The sequence below is a fragment of the Siniperca chuatsi genome, linkage group LG1 (genome assembly GCF_020085105.1).
Source record: "Siniperca chuatsi isolate FFG_IHB_CAS linkage group LG1, ASM2008510v1, whole genome shotgun sequence".
In the NCBI taxonomy this organism is placed as follows: Eukaryota; Metazoa; Chordata; class Actinopteri; order Centrarchiformes; family Sinipercidae; genus Siniperca; species Siniperca chuatsi.
In genome coordinates, this window is record NC_058042.1 from 24,801,295 (window position 1) to 24,818,547 (window position 17,253).

Here is a 17,253-nt window from a genome sequence, read left to right on the forward strand (position 1 = left end):
CTGGGCAACTCAAACATTCAGTGTTTTTTGGTTCAGTACATGTACAGTGCACAGCCTATAATAGCTACTCCTTAGTACATATCCTTACATAGATATAAGCAAAGCTCACAATGGACTGTTCGCTAAACCCCTCCCTTAAACAGCGATGGTCCGATCATCGCTTAGCAACTGTAACTGACCTGTCAAGTTTTGAATTTTTCCACATGTCAAAAGTGGGTGGTCCAAAACCAAAAGCAAAAATGTAAGGAATGGATTAAACAGTGTTTTTATCTACTCTAACGTAAGCTTCAACTGTTAGCATGTCTGACTAGCTGCCTACAGTAGTAAATGTTACTTCCAGGGCCAAGGAGCACATAATTAACTAACTAGGTCACATTAGTTTGCCGGGTTGCAGGTTATTCTAAAAAAGACCCAGTCATGACTAGCACATCCATTGTGTAGTAGTTTCCCACTGCATGGAAGCCAGTTTAGGGTAATAGCAGTTCTTTCATGCTCTATATTGGATTTGGGGAAACAACCTTAGCATTGTTAACTGAGATAGCATTATGTTTACTAAACACATTGGTTAGTCCTCATCCTAAAAGCCTTTTCTCTTGTAACGTTAATAATAAAAAAAGCAGTTTTAACAGTTTTAATTTCAGCCGAAAAAATCAACGTTCGGCAGCCAGAAATGAGAACCCCGCTTTTGTTAACTTCGTTCTGAAATCAAAGACCCACTATGTAAAAAATGACTACAAATTTCAAGTGGTAAATCTGCCCCCGATATCATTGTAATCTGCATATGTGCAAGAACGGAAATCATGACAGGCATAGCACCAGTAACTAAGGGGGGCGTGGTTTAGCAAACAGTCAATGAGAAATGCCATTTGACCCAGTGATGCTAAAGCTAAAGTTGCTTGCCGGACACAGGTTAGATCATTAAAAATAATTCATTCATTTACCGTGCCGTTATCAGTAATTAGCATGCTGAGAGTTCCGTTAATGAGTGTTGGAGAGTCTTCTGTCATGGTGTCTCTGTATCTAGTGATTCTGTTGGCCCAGTTATGACTCACAGAGCCATTCCAAGCAGCCTGCAAGATGAACAACACAGTGGATGCACCAAAATTACAACTATTATCCCTCTATCAACACGTGAAAAAATAATAAGGTATCCAAGGCCCATCTGGAAAAGAGACCCCTTTGCAGATTTTGACCTTGGGTTCAGGTGCAGGGGCATCCTCCCCTTCCCCTATATTAGCACTTGCCATCAGGCTCTGCTCCTCTAGGGCTTCTTCTAGCGGCTGACCAGACTCTTGGCTGCCTGGGGGCATCAGTGTCTCCAGCTCGTGGCTATCGCTGCACTCTGGCACGTTGGAGGGAACGGGGCTGCCTCCTCTCCTGTACTGAGGGGTCACAGCTGTGGAGTCCAGGACCCCAGACACCTCCCTATTTGGAGCAGAGATGAGAGGGATAGTATAGGAGTTGGGCACTAGAGAAGACTGAACGTTATTACAGTTGCCTGGGTTGTTTTAGATGGCTTATTGTTTGTAAGACAACAGTTGTTCCAAGTAAGTAAAAGAAGAAAGATGTGCATAGGTACTGTACAAGTACTGACACTCAAGTTACCTTACCTGGATTTGCCATTACGAAAGCTGAAACACATGCAGAGGAGGATGCATATCAGTCCCAGACACACACCGACTATGATGCCTGTCACTGCATGGATGTCCAGCTCTGTTAAAATATCAGACATGGAAGAGGAGAAAAAAATGAAAGAATTAATGTAAACAAAAATCAAGGCAACACAGAGTTCACACACGGCAGAAATGTCACCACTCCCAGAAATATATGCCATTTTGGTTTTCATATTTGATCTGTTGCCAGTAGCAATCGTTGGCTCATGTCTAGAGCTCCATCTTAAAAAATAAAAGTATTATAATAACATATTTAGTTTGAAATACTATTTGGCTCAGGCCTGATGTAAAGAGACTGCAAGAATGTATTGATTCCACTGATTCATTAAAGACAAAGTTACAGTAGTGAAGAGCTATAAGACAACATTCAACTAGGGAGAGCAGAGCTTCATCGATATTAATGTATGCTGGGTGTCTTTGGCAGTCTGGATATAGAGATGAGAGGAAACAGATGGCGGGAGCTCTCACCCACCCACCAGCCACCTCAGTCCCATTCACACTGCATACTGGCAACACTATTACAGCCTGTGTGAACAAAATAAACTTGTTACGCTGTCCTTTTATTAAGGGAAAAACTACATTCCCAATGCTTATTGCATCGGGAAAGTTAATTAGTTAATGTTCAGATAGTCCAATATGATCCTTTTGACAATCAATTCCCAATCATTATGGACTTAGGCTGGTAAAGATAAAAAAGTATTGTATGTATAAGTACTATAGGTAAAATACTTAAATGCTTAAACTAAAATGTAAACTGATTAATTTCATTGGTGTTGGGACTGTTTGTAAGGAAGTTGTAAGGGAAATGAGTGTGACGGGCTCATGTTGGATAATAGTTCATAGGGGAATTAATGGTTCTGTATTTATGAGTCCTTTAGTTTAAAGACAAAAGGGGCATTTAATAATTACAGGTAAAGCTAAAACGCTGACTGATGGAATTAAAAAGTGTATAATGAGATTGCATGCTTAAACACAAAGTGAAATGAGAGTAAAGAAAGTGCTTTTCACAGCAATTGTGCTGGGTACAGAGAGCAGTAATTCAAAGATCTCCCCTGGGGGTCGCCGATGAGGCCGCCCCTTTGATGTCCACACTTAATATTGTCCTCAAAATGCACTAGAATAGGAGAAGTGAAATAACAGTGTCCTGCCGAGCTGTACTTTCTCTGCTGGCAGGGACAAATTACCCACTTTAATATGAAAGACGGTGTGTGCATGAGTGTGGGTGTGAATGTGTGGGTCTGTGTGTGTCTGCTTACGGTAGCAAAAATGGCCGTAATATTTAGAATCTTAATGCAACGGAATACCTTATTGTGAAATTTTACCACTACTGAATACTTAATGTTGAAATTCAAATTACACAGAATTTATAGTACTGAATTTTACTTTCAAAACCACCATCTATCTGAATTTATGTGGTTTGAATTCTCTTTGAAATTTGCAATTTCAAAAACTTTTAAATATTTTTGTTTACAGATTCAAGTAGAAAATCCAAGTGTCCAGTGCTGTATTGTAAAAAAAACCCACTGTATTCAAGTCGCTTGAATGCAGTTAGTCAAATTGAAGTCCAAAAATGTTGTTGCGTAAATTAGATAGAAATTCAGATATCAAAATTCAAGATAAAAAAAAATCCAAACTTGAACATCTGGACAACCAAGGATAAGCAATCAAGCCTGAATGGAATTAATCAGACCTCTGGTTATGTTCTGTCAGTCATATGATCTGCGTCTCATTAACCTAAAATACAGGAAGAAGTATCCTGGGTAGTTTTTGAAATTACTACGGAACAATTCAACGAAGGGAAACCCACGTAAATCAAGATTAATCAGATACATGGTTAAATATTTTAGTAGTCTAATAGTAGTCATGACATTTCACAATAAGGTATTTAGTGATTTCTAAATTTCTAATTATTATGCCTATTATTTGCTTCCATAGCTGCTTGTGAGAACATGAAACATTCTTGTGCAAACAAAAGGATGAAAATAAGGAAAAAAAACAAAATGTATTATATTACATCAGTTGTCTAAGCACTGTAATGCACTTAATGAATTATGTGGCATCAATAAAGTATAAGACATTAAATGAGAGAGATTTCCATTTCCTCTTCATTCAGTGAATCTTCTATCTCAGCTTTAGCCACAGAAACGCCTCTGCGTCTTGTAAAGTGATAAGTGTTGTCTCTTTCTCATTGAGTATTTTGCATCCTTAAACCCTCCTGGCACTGAGACTGCCACCTTCCACTTTCTCTCTCCCTCTATTGTCAATTTCCATTCACACATTTCTGACATTTCTGCTTTCCCACACTGCCAAAGCTCATCTCATTAACAAATTGAATATGTCACCATATCTAACCAAACAACTGTCTTACCATGTTATATAAACTAATTGTTGGTGGATGTTGATCATTAAATATCATTGCCACTGTTTCAGTCTCTGTCTTTTAGATTTGGTAAATCTTAACTTATATATTTTTTAATAAAGTTGACAAACTGAAACAACTTTCCACTGTAACTGTTTATTAAAAATATATTACATATTGACCTCTCTTTACCACAACCACGATTAATGCTACCAGCGCTCTTAAAATGACTATTTCTTCCTTTCTTATTATTACTGTCACCTATATACAGTATGTGCTACATGACATGTACCATATTTCTGAAGAGGGGTGTGAACTTCCTTTACAGGAGAATATGGCCCTGGCCCCACCTCAGTAGATGCTCCCAACTTAAAAAAGTAACGGGTGCCACTGGACAAACCCTGGACCTCCACACTGGTAATGCTCCCTGTGAAAGAGAGAGATATTGTCAGGGCCCACACAGTTTTACTCGAGCCAGAAATTTTATTAAACATTTTGAAAAACAAGATTATAAAGATAAAGGGGTAAGTTGCACTTAAATTAAATAAACATAAGAGTCAAAATTTCAGTGATTAACTGTTCAGTGCAGTGAAGAGGAGTCATGCCAGCCAACACCTACCATCCTGAGAGAGGTTTTCCCACAAGTGCTCAGGCTGGCTGAGGTTGCCACTGTACAAGATCCTGTAGCTGATGATGATGCCATTAGGCTCCAGCGGAGGGCGCCAGCTCACCAGCACAGAGGAGGAGTCCAGAGCACTCAGCTGCAGCTCCTCCGGAGGTGTGGAGGGCCCTGAAGGAGAGGAGGAGGACTGGGTCAGTAATTAGAGCCCAGAAATGAGGCCTCACAGCTGCGGAATGTATATTGTCCTTGTTTGACATGTTGTGTGACAACCATCTGCGTCCTTGTGTCCATGCCACCTGGGTACAGGGAGAGGGGACAAGCAGGGCAACGGGGGAATGGGCTGGGGCTCAGGTGATGATACATGGCAGTGGAGAGCGTGACGGGGTGACTGGTGGTAATAATGTTATTAAAAGTGGCCCACTCTACACTCACCACCCTTACCTGACTGACAGACAGATCTGCTGGCCAACATGAAAGCCACTACTACACCTGGGTATTTTATTACAGCCATTTATCAGCCATCAATGCCAATGCCAACTAATTCCCATGTCCACTGGCTAGCCAACATGCTGATCCACACAGGAGTGAGCACACACTCACTTGCCTGCACAGGCACACTCAAGCACACCTTCACATGCATAGATTACAGCGTCTGCAGGCCACAGAGAGCATAAATGTAACACCTTGCTAGCTGGAGACCAAAATAAAAATAATAAAAGTGGCATAATCAGCCTATCAAGTGCAGCTAATCAGACAAAAGCATCTAAAAGCATGAATGCGCACTTCAAGAACGAGATAGATTAAATTATTTATGAGGGACATGAGGTATTTTAGCAGGTGCAATGAAAAAACGTGTGACATACTTTAAGATCAACTGTAAATCTACGAGTAGACAAGATAAAATTCTCTAATAACTGTATTTTAAGCTGAATTAATTTGAAAGGACCAATACCCTGAAATGTAAGCTCTTCCTTTCCTTTAACCTTTCTTCAAACAGAACATGTGCGCTGACCCTGCATCCTCTTCCAGCAACATATTCCCATCCATTTACTCACATCTACACCTAGTACTGCAGCTGCCCAGTATAATTACACTCTTCTATTCTATGTTTTTGCACATTGTAGTTCCCCTTGAGCTGTTTAGGGTCAGGGACTTGCTCAAGGTTTTGAGGCAAAGGCGTGTTTTCATTCATCAAGTGAGTGAAAAAAGTCTTGCACACTTGAGTGAGTTCTCTAAGTAATGGAAAAAAACAAATGTTTTCCCCTCATGCCATAGTTCTGCATGAGTGTCAGAATACTTGCACCTATCAATAATAACTTCATTTATATAGCACCTTTAAAAAGTTACAAAGTGTTTTTCACAAAAAAAGAATAAAAAGAAAAGAAAATGAATAAAACATATAACAACTATACTATACAACTATAGTAAGTGTAATGCTGATTACCAAACATGGCCACAAAATACCAGAGGAAAATCTTTGATCGTTGGGTCTTTAAAAACTAAAACAGAAGAGACTCACGGTCAGACAGAGTAGACTCCTCCACTGTGCCGCTGAACGGACCCACCACGTCCACTCCATTAGACTGCACTGCCAGCTCATAGCGGGTGAAGGGCTTCAACGCCCCGAGCAGTATCTCCTGAACAGAGCTGCAACACACAAACACAGGAGAGTCCTGGGTGTGTATGTGTTATAATCTGCGCTGACGGAAAAAATTGTTTACTTTGTTTCACTTAGTCTTGTTAGTTTGTACAATCTGTTGGACCACTCCAGGCTACAATATGTATTACCTTTATATTGTTAACTCGTATTACCTGCCTTCTGCTTGACATATTAAGCTTGCAAGTACTTATGCACCCCTTTAGCCCAATAACTCCATATCCTTACTTAAGATAATTCTTGAATAAATATGATATACAGTGAACGGTGGAGACAGGAGGGATATAGAGTATATTTCTTGACATAGAGTAGTAATAAAATCAATGCAAGGACAATATGTGCTGGTAGTTGGTGGACTCATATTGACACTCCATTTAATTACTGTAAAAATGATGGTTAATAATGGAGCTACTCAAGGCTATTCAAAACATAATATAATTCTCACAAGAAAAATGCAGTGGTTTGTTTGATGTCAGACATAAAACATTTTTTTTTATGTAAAGAAATGCAGAGGCCAAGGTGCTCTTCAAGACGAAAAAATGAGCGACGAAAAAGAAACTCTCTTCTGGTACTATTAAGCAGAGAAGGCAGAAAGGGTATAATAAAAGCCTTTATTTAGTGGAGCAATTTAAAGTCTTCAAACACAAAATGATTTTGACCTCAAAGGGTCTTCCTTGGAGAAGATATAATAAAATTGAAAAAAAGAATGTCCAACTAAATTAATATATTTAAAATAGCATTTCATACCAAGAGTGCCTGAGGCATGTTTCTTTTACATGACCAAGTTATATGCGACTTGCTATGCTATGCTAAAGGTTTTTTTAAATTTTTTTTATCACAGTTTAGGTTTGTATCAGTACTGAAGATGTGTTCACACACACAAACACTGTTGGGCTTTGCGATGTGAACATTAATACACAGGGAGTTATGCAGGAAGCATTTTTGTTCAAATGTTGACCATGAACTATAGTGATATGTTTTGAGATATCCAGGGGTCCTCTTCAACATTACAGACATTATTAAGTTTCAGTTGTTCAACCCAGTTTCTGACCTGGTGTGATAGGAGACCAGAGAGGCGTTGGTGGTTCCTGCTGGGCTGCAGCGCACTGTGTAGTTGATGATACGTACATTGCTGAACCGTGGTTTTTCCCAGCGCAGCCAGATAGAGGTGGAGCCATTGGCTGTGGCTTGGATGCTGCTTGGGGGCAATGGAGGCGGGCGCATGGGCAGTGACGACGCTTTAACACACACACACACACACACACACACACACACACACACACACACACACACACATTTGGCTTGAATCTTGGAAAATGTCAATATAATTTGTCATTTTATAATTTTGTTATTTTTTATTTATTACTAATATTCATTCATTCATTCATGTATATATGCACACATTCAAGGAGAAATCGTACTTCTGTCATGGGCCTTGTCTGTCCTTCCCTTCCACACAGCAGCTGCTCCATCTATCTGCTTGTTGAATGCCCAAACCCTCACCTCGTACTGCCGATCAGGGACTGACACACACAAACATACAGCAAGAGAGAGGGAAAAGATTTTTCCAGCTATACATGTTGTATACATATGTTACAAGTAAAGCCTCTTACAAATACAAGACATTTAAATATTGATTAGATGTAATCTAAATGAAGTCAATCCATTTGTGGTCTCTCCAGATGCTGTACCTGTATCCTGAAAACCACAAACGGCAACTGTGCTACAACCTGCATTCAAATACTTTAACCTGCAAGACAGCTTTTCAATGAAATGCTGAAATATTAATCATTACTTTTCATGAGAGGTGTCTGTCTATTTCTGTTCCTTCTTAAGATCGCTTGTAAAAGAATGAAATTGAACACTCTGTCTGACAAGGACGCCGGTAAAACAGCGTTTCCCTTGCTCAGAAATGAACAAGGCTGTCCAAAAGCTTGGTATAAGTGTATTTTTCTAAAGCAAAGTGAGCATCATTTGATTTAAAATTTAGTCAAAGGTATGTAAATGCAAAGTTAGAAAAATGACCATGAAAATTCTGTTCTGTCATTGCACCTCATTGGATTTTGGTGTTTGTGAGTATTTGGCAAAATGAAAGTACTTAAGGGCACATTACATTTGGAGAGGCCTCTGCTAACGACTTACCCAGCCCAGTGAGGAGATGATACCTGGCCTTCTTACGGAGCCTGATGGTGTGGGTCTGTGTTGTCCTTTCTCTATTGGCTGATTCGTCAGCCTCCACCTCTCGACAGGACAGTTTGTAGCCAGAGACCAGTGTGTGATTGGGTGAGAGATGCCATGTCACATTGAGTGTGTTCACTCTGGCTCTGACCTTTAGCTCAGTAGGGGCAAAGATCACTGAAAAAAAAACATGACATGACCAAGAATTCCACATGATTGCATTAACACTAACTACCAGACTTTCATTTCAGCTATATTTTGACCTGTTGCTCACAAAATACGTCTGTATTCAAGTGTTACTTTATGTCAGTGGTACCCAAACTAGGAAGGGTGGGTGCAAATGATCAGGGGGAAAATGTGGAGGGAAACTAAAACAATATAAACTTTTTTCACAGACATTTTGACCTGTCAAATCTATAACATTATTTTGCTTCATTGCACTACAATAATATCTAGAATGGGTCATTAAAGTGATAAGTTTCACCTGTGCTTCCAGTCAAAATGTCTATGAATTTGATATATGTGGGAACAATAAAGAAACAGGAGGGCTGTGATGCTAGAAAGACTTTAAAAATTCAGGCTGGCAAGATTTATTTAGAAAGCAAACCGACAAGTACATGTACAAGATGGAAACATTTGACAGAGAAGGTAAGTAATGTAAATCAATCAAGTAAATGTGCACTGGAGTTCACTGTCAAAACAGCAGTAGAGCCTTGTGTCTTTTGTGTCAAAGTTTTATTTTCATAATTTTCACGAGAGACATTAATGAGAAAACAAACAAACCATGGAGTTTATTCTCTTGATAATGCTATTTTAACTTGGCTCCTTTGTTATGAGGTTCCGCAATATTTCATATTTCACTTCACATTATAAATGTATGTGATCAAATGGTCACTTACAAGCAGAAAATGAGTGTGTTTCATAATGAAATGTTACGTTCCCTGTATGGATTAAAGCTCTTAATATTCCATGTCATTCTGACACTACAAGACCAGTGGGAAACCTGGTAAAACAAAACAAGAATTTTAGGAATGAACAAATGCCAAGAGAGCCAGATCTGATGTCTTCCTTACCCATGCTGTGGTCGCTGTGGTTGTAGTGGGCTAATGTTTGGTGCTGGGCCCACTCAGAGGGAACCCCAAAGCCAATGCCTGTTCCAGCTGCTATCCTCAGTCGGTACGCCTGGTTGGGCTGCAGCTCTCTTAGAGTGAACTGAGTCTCATTACCCCCCACTTCCACTGAGAACACAGTGTCCACTGTGGGAACACACAATACACACGTCTATATATATGTATATATGTAAAGTATCTACTGATGGAGTATCTAATTATGATGATGTTCTGAATGTTTTTTGAGAAAATTGTTGATTCAACAGATAATATGTATCACACCGGAAAAAATGTTCTGTACTGTGTTGTCTCTGCACTGGTTCAAGTATATTGCTGTCTCTCAAGGAGAATCTGTTTTAAATACGGTTCCATTCAGAGTGAACTTTATCTCCCTGTACATTCAGGAGAGCTGGGTATATATATTATATATATTTCTGAACCTCTGCACTCTTAAACGTCCAGTGTGTAGGATTTAGTGGCGTCTAGCGGTGAAATTGCAGTTTGCAACCATTTGAATACTGCTCGCCTCATCCTCCCCTTCCAAGCGTGTAGGAGAAACTACGGTGGCTGCGAAACTCGTGAAAAATGCAAAAGGCCCAATCTACAGCTAGTGATTGGTTTGTCCGTTCTGGGCTACTGATGAAACATGGCGGCCTCCGTGGGAGGGGCTCTGCTCCCTATGTAGATAAAAACGGCTTATTCTAAGGTAATGAAAACACAACGATTCTTATTTTCAGGTGATTATACACTAATGTAAACATACTTAACTCATATAAATTATATATAATAATAATATAACTGCATTATATTGCAGTTCTGCCATTAGCTCCTCCTCAATGTTAAATACTGGACCTTTAAGCCATTGTGAACTATTTGCAGAAAATTTCATAAAGTAGGCTGTCAATACTTATAATTTTCTATGAATAACTTGTGTGAAGAACCCAAAGTGGGTAGATCTGCTGAATTACACTCAGTGTGTCACTAAAATGTGCTTTCACTTGTAGTTAAGGTGAACTTGTTGTCCAGCAAGGGTTACTCACCCTGATCCAGAGTGCTGTACTCAATGCGGTAGCGGGTAACAGCTCCTCGACTGTGCTGCGAGGACAATGGATGCCACATCAGCCTGATGTCTGTGGGGGAGGTGCTGGCTATAGACAGCTGAGGAGGTGCACTCGGCACTGCAGCAGGGAATAAAAGGACAAACTGAAGCTGTCTGATGATGCACATTCAAGGCCTATCCTATTGATATGCACTAATTTATACTTAGTAAATATATATATATATAATATAGCACAAAATCATTGTGTTTTCTTAAAGAATTGAAATGACTACATAAACTGACGCTTCATGAACAGATGATAGTAATTCTTCATGAGCTCTTAAAGATCCTGAGGAGTTACAAGGTTGGAAAGCTAATAATGTTTGCTCTGTGAGTCAGTGAAGCATCCCAGGCTGTCCTTATTGTACCTGTGAGGCCTTATTTTACCTGTGTATTAGTTTGAATACTCACCATCCTCCAGCATCTCTACAGTAACAGGCAGGGATGGGCGACTGGCACCCATGGGTGAGTAAGCCACCACAAAGAATGTGTAGGCAGTATGTGGGAGAAGCTCTTTGACGTGATACTCTGTGGTGTCGTTGTTCATCGCAAACTGGTACTCCACATTATCTGAGTCTGAGGATGAAAATATTCAAATCAAATAAGTTTATTTAAGGCAATGTAGACATGCATACTGTACGGCTACACACACACACACATGAATAGAGAGACACCTGCGGCGCTTTGGCAGTGCACAGAGTAGCCGATGATTTGGTCTGAGTTGTACTCTGGTTTCTCCCAGGTGAGTAGGGCAGTTGTGCTGGAGTAGGGTGTGGCAGAAAGGTGGCGAGGAGCGCTGGGCAGACCTTCCCTCACAATGACTGTCAGCTTGGCAGTGGCACAGGCCGTGCCCAGCCCGTTGTCTGCTATGCACTGGTAATAGCCCGCATCCTCCAGTGCCAGCTGGTTGATGAGCAAGACTCCAGGGCTTTGGCTCTTCACCCGTCTGAATGACTTGATGGGCTGGCCGTTCTTCAGCCAGTGCAACACTGGAGGAGGCTCCCCGGAACTGTTGCACACAAACCTGGCTGTGTTTCCCCGGGAGAGGGACGTTGTCTCTGGGGGCTGTAGAATCACTGGAGGGGCTGTTGAAAGTAGGAAACAAAGCTCTGACTTAAAGGGGACACTGATTATCTGTGCTTTATAATAATTAATGGCACACTCACAATTTTGCATTGCACTTCAATAATGCTGAGGGACTGACGAGAGACAGATTTACAAAGGAAAGGTCAAAATCAATGTAGCGCGGGCTAAGATAGGCTAACTTTTAGTTATATCCTACACTTCCCATAATGCATCTCAACAGCATCTTTCTTTAGGCCTTACTTGTCTGTAAATGCCAACATCTTTCAAAGTCCACACCACCCAGTTTGTAACAAATGCTTACTCAAGTGATGTCACTTGAGTCATTTTCTCAACCTTGACAAAGCCCCTCCAGAGCCACAGAGGACTTATAAAACTGTTTTCGCAGTCTACTCATTGTGACTCATAAATTGACTTTGACATGTAAACAAAAACATTTTGTATTTTCTAAAATTTGAACTCTCAAAAAATTTTAAATCCTATCAACTGTTCTAATTAATTTCAAGAAGGTAGAACCTCAACAGTTCATTATCTGTGTTCAAATTTAGCATTTTGGCTCTTAGTAGCAATTAATGTAACAATACTGATTTTGGCTAAAAACTTTCACCTGGGGCTTCTGTAATCTGAAAGGATTATTTAAAACCACACTTAAACTGACATTAGCTTGTGGGTCGTAGTAGCTAGCAGAGGAACATCATAGTAAAAGCTGTATGCTTGGATCTCAGTTTCAAAGAGGTTGGTTTAGGTCTAATTTATTCATATCTCCCTCCTCCTAAACTAAAAACACGGGTAAAAGCGATGTTGGTGAAGGCCAACAGTCCTCTCAATTTTTTTCTTCCTCTCTGTATTGCACTGATCTAATTTGTGGGTATGCCTTTATTAGAAAACAACAGTAGAAAGATGACAAGAAACAAGGAAGAGAGAGATGCAACAAATGTCCTCAGCCGGATGTTACAGATCATGGCTGGTGTCTTCACCCCTAAGCCACAGGAGCACGCCAAAAGGTAGCTAAAATGAATTTAAGATACACGAACCAAACTTTTCTGCATTGATAGGAATTACCTTTAAGACACAGTTGGTTCTAGTATGGAATTTTTCTATTACAGTACCACTAGGCCTTCAGTTACTTGGTGACTCAATGGGAAGCTGGTGACATGACTCCTACCAGGCACATGCAGCTCAGCAGCAGCAATGACAAATTCTCTGGTCTTGGGCTTGTTGGCCCGGCAGACATAGACGCCGGCATGGTGACGCCTCGTGTCCCTAATCACCAGGTTTGTTGCGAGGACGACCACATCGGTGGAAATGGGCTTTCCATCTGATCAAAGAAGAAAGCAACAAAGAACAACAGGACAGTCTCAGACCATACAGATGAAGGGGAAAAAAAGAGATAGGCATTGAGAAAAGTGGAGATCATTTCTCAGGCTTTCAGTTGCCTGAGAAACAGCACAAAAGAGAGAGGCTGCACTTTCAGCAGCAGGGGATTTGACCTGTAATCCCACAAGCTGACCAACAGGTGGTTCTGTGACTTTTTAGTCTGGGTTCACTGAGGTGACTGCACTGGCACACTCCTAGGGTGTGTAAAATCATTCTCATTTCACTATCTACTGTTGTCAGATCCTCTACAAAGAATGATCATCACCTACATGGTGAATTATATTACAATGCCACATAAAAAAAGTAGTGAACAACATATGGTCACTAAGTAAACACCAATGACATGGCATTGCACATGACCTTCTGAATAGTGTAGTGCAGTTTCTGACAACTGACACAATCATAGTTTAGTTTTCAACAGAATTCCCTGTATGGTGAAATGTTAATTGTGAATGAGGGAAGAATTTCAGATGCAGCACTAGACTCCAAGAAAACTGCAATGTGATGTTGCCAAATCACAGCACAAAGGAATTCCAAAAGTTTCACATGACATCATTCCCACCAGGACTACAAGTGTGTGTGTGTGTGTGTGTGTGTGTGCGCGTGTGTGTGTGTGCATCAACAACAGCAACGGAGGACTAGTTGTGAAGTGACAGCTATTATCAGTAAAACAACAACTGTACAGCTACAGGTACGCAAATCTGGTCCTGACGTGTTGATGTTTGTTCCTTGTGTGTGAGAGACAGATAGATAGAGAGCGAGACACAGATAATGAAAGTGCGACAGATGCAGTAAAAAAGAAAAACAAACCAGATGACAACCACAGAGAGAAAAGAGCGAGTAAAAGCGTTGGCAAGTGTTACCTTGTCTGCTCCAGGACACCAGTGGCTTTGGCTGGCCTTGTGCCATACACTCCATCACAGCGGGACGGCCGAGCACGACTGTTGCATTCTGAGGTGGTGCGACAATTGCAACTCTGTTCAGGGCTACAGTAGAGCCTATAACGACAAAAGAAATGTATACTTTGGTATTATAGACCAGTAAACATGAGATACGTTTGTGATTGTAGCTGGAAAGTTTTCAGTTTGAATCCACTGACTAAGCTTTCAGCAATTCAAATACTTAATTTTTCACCAGTGAAGTGAAACTAAATGGCAAATCAGTTTGATTATCGGGCTACATCGCTATCCCATCACTCACCAGTTACTGTTGAAGTTTCCTTGTATTATTCCTTGTTTAACCCCCTGGCATGCAAACACTGCAGTAAGGGTGTGCTAAAAAGTTTCCAGGCACTCTTGGGTGCAACTGCAGAATATTTATGTGAACTAACACAAACTAAACATAAACTAACTAACGAGCTTGCATTCTCAACAATACACTGATGATAAATTCATCAATAAAGGAAGGTGGTCAGCTTTACAATACTGGTCCACAATTTTTGCTTTCCTCACTGAGTTCTGGTATGAGCTCCCATGTCTCCCATTTGAGGATGAGTTTTCTGAAGCTATTGCACGGCTTGTGAACAAATTTACTTTCTTCACACCTCTTCTGTACATGAACTTGAAGTTAAAGTTATGACATGGGATAGCCCATTACAAGACAGGGGCATTTCTTGCCCAGTGGGTGGCAGTATCACATTTTGTGTTGACTAACTGCCAACATGACATAGTCGAGGGATAGGGTTTTCTATTTGAACAATGGACAAATGAGATGCAGCAATATTTGTGCCTTCAGTTAAGCTGATAAAAAGCCTAAAAAGAAGAAGAAACACTGATTTTGGACACATAGCTGGTTAAACCGTCAAGGAAACTACTGGCTTTCTGACCTACAAAGGGAATTGCAGTGATAACCCAAATACTGATAATCATTTGTGTTAGCATTTTGCTAGCATAGCCTTCAGATCAGCAGCTAGTATTTCAGAGTTCAGTTCAGGCGGACGACAGGACAACATTTAGAGAGCTTCTGATGACTTCGGAGGAGTTTCCAGTGACTCAGTGAGCATTTGCTTGACACAGACTTCTTTTCTAACACGGCAAGTCACTTCATCATAAAAATAGTCCCCATGGTTGGCTGATTGGTATCTGGTTGAGGGTTAATCAATTATTATTGGATGGTGGATATGGACACGACCTGAATCTGAAATTTTGATTAGAGAGGTTTTGATGTGAGAATGAGGATTTGCTAGGAAACAGGATGGAAGCCCTTACAGCACATATTATTATTTACAGGAAGCAGTAGAACGGCCTAAGTTATGGAACTGAGGCACATTTCTCCTCATCAGTGACTAAGGATGTTATTCAAAGCATATTGTTTATGGGTTGAAGGGACCAAACAGTCATTTCTTGAGTGTGTACTGCTGGTGTGAGAGGGCTTTACTTCCCTGCAATTTTGCTTAACCCAGGCAATCTCAGCAGCACATCATGCTAATGATCTGGCATTTTGTAGACACATTATAAATTAATTATTGAGATTACATACAGCAATCCTTGGTTATGCATAAGGCTTTAAAGTGGGTCAGTCTGCCTTTGCGAGGGCTGCGCTGCAGGGTGCACCTTCATAGGCATCTTATGTGGATACAATGGGTGTGGGTGCAGTGTAAAGCATGTAAAAAAACTGAGAGGGTAAAGGGAAGAAGAAATGGAAGAAACTAGAAACTGGAGGTTTAAGGCAGCTGAGTTTTTTTTATTTTCTACATCCTCTCAAGTTAAGTATGTGAACTTGATGACCTCAACATCAAGCTGTCAAAGCTTGGCTATGGGTGTTGAGGTATTCTATTCATAGGACTCTGAAATGCAAGCGAGTGAAGTGATTACATTAGATCTGACATCTGTTACTTTGTAGTTTCCTCTTAGGGTTCCACGACAGCAGCAAGACCACCTAGGGAAAATAGCCCAGAAACATCAGCCTCCTCAACTATTAAAATAAACTGTATATATTTCTGCAAAATAAATTCCAAAATGCTTCCTAACGATCTAAAGAGTAGAGCACCTGTTGGGCAAAAAAAAGAGGATACTTTCCTCTCTATATTATATTTAGTATTTGAATGACAATAATCATTCAACTCAATCAAATCATCACATTTAAACTTAATGGTAATGACTGAAATTGAAACTGAAAAATTGAGGACTTGAAAGGTGGCTGTAAAGATGGTGTAAAAACTTTTAAAACTCCAAATGTTGCATCTGACTTACTTGCTTTGGCCTCATCTGTCTGTCTGTCTCTCTCTCTCTTCCTTTTTGTTTTTCTTTTAAAGGACACAAAGGCCGTGACTCAAAAAAGGACACAATGGTTTCCACAGAGCAGCCAATTACAGTTGACTGATCTCTCGCTAGCTAGCAATAGAGGCAGATAATACGACATGGCTTTAATGTGGGCTGCCTAACGGTGAAATCACACCTCACAATACTATTCACTGATTCACTGCACCATGTAATCCACTAATGCGAGTCCTTGTAGGCTGCAGTCATCCTGGAATTTTGAGAGAAGAAGGGTGTATGCTGACATCAAAATAGTCAAATACTGTACATACAGTATACTGAAAGATATGACTTTATTCTGTAAACAACATTACTTATGTAATTTAATTGTAAGCCTTGAGTTTCATTGATTGGAGCATGATGTAACATTTATCCTTTGTTTGTTGCCATGATATTCTGAACTGATGTACATGACATTTTGAGTATTTGATTTCTTCTTGTTTGTGGTGTAAAGATACTCATTTTTATCACAGTAAATTGATATATAAAGGTTTTCCCCACATACCAGCGCTTACCTACTTACTTGTGACTTCAATTTGTATCTGAATTGCACAACTTGGGATTTGTCATGCTCATATTTAGTCACTGAATTGAAACAAATTAACAATTTGCAGTTCTTCTACTAAACAGGGAGAATGAGTCATGTGGATAAAGAGATGAACAAACAAACAGTGCCTGGCATTTATGGGAGACTTAACTGAAAGTGTAAGCCCAATGCAAGTAACCATATAGAAGGTGACCACTGTCAGTCAGCACTCAGAGAATAAAAGTTTCTCTATACCTATCAATGTATGTGTTGCAGCAAATTAAATCTGAAGGACAGCAAAGGTTAACAGCAC

At 40.2% G+C, this 17,253-nt stretch overlaps 1 protein-coding gene across 3 annotated transcripts in view; it reads right to left on the reverse strand.

Annotated features, from left to right (window-relative positions):
* igdcc4 (immunoglobulin superfamily, DCC subclass, member 4) overlaps positions 1-17,253 on the reverse strand; it is a 55,374-nt gene that overhangs the window by 6,817 nt on the left and 31,304 nt on the right. For 2 of the 3 annotated variants that reach the window (XM_044198133.1, XM_044198152.1), the window contains 15 exons: positions 14,021-14,155; positions 12,946-13,098; positions 11,372-11,782; positions 11,109-11,273; positions 10,639-10,776; positions 9,563-9,745; positions 8,454-8,666; positions 7,733-7,834; positions 7,363-7,549; positions 6,174-6,301; positions 4,652-4,822; positions 4,325-4,459; positions 1,611-1,713; positions 1,194-1,425; positions 942-1,070 (listed from right to left, as the gene is read on the reverse strand). In XM_044198133.1, coding sequence (XP_044054068.1) covers positions 942-1,070; positions 1,194-1,425; positions 1,611-1,713; positions 4,325-4,459; positions 4,652-4,822; positions 6,174-6,301; positions 7,363-7,549; positions 7,733-7,834; positions 8,454-8,666; positions 9,563-9,745; positions 10,639-10,776; positions 11,109-11,273; positions 11,372-11,782; positions 12,946-13,098; positions 14,021-14,155 — 2,585 coding nt within the window. The remainder of the gene's footprint in view (positions 1-941; positions 1,071-1,193; positions 1,426-1,610; positions 1,714-4,324; positions 4,460-4,651; positions 4,823-6,173; positions 6,302-7,362; positions 7,550-7,732; positions 7,835-8,453; positions 8,667-9,562; positions 9,746-10,638; positions 10,777-11,108; positions 11,274-11,371; positions 11,783-12,945; positions 13,099-14,020; positions 14,156-17,253) is intronic. The other variant, XM_044198143.1, reaches the window with a different exon arrangement.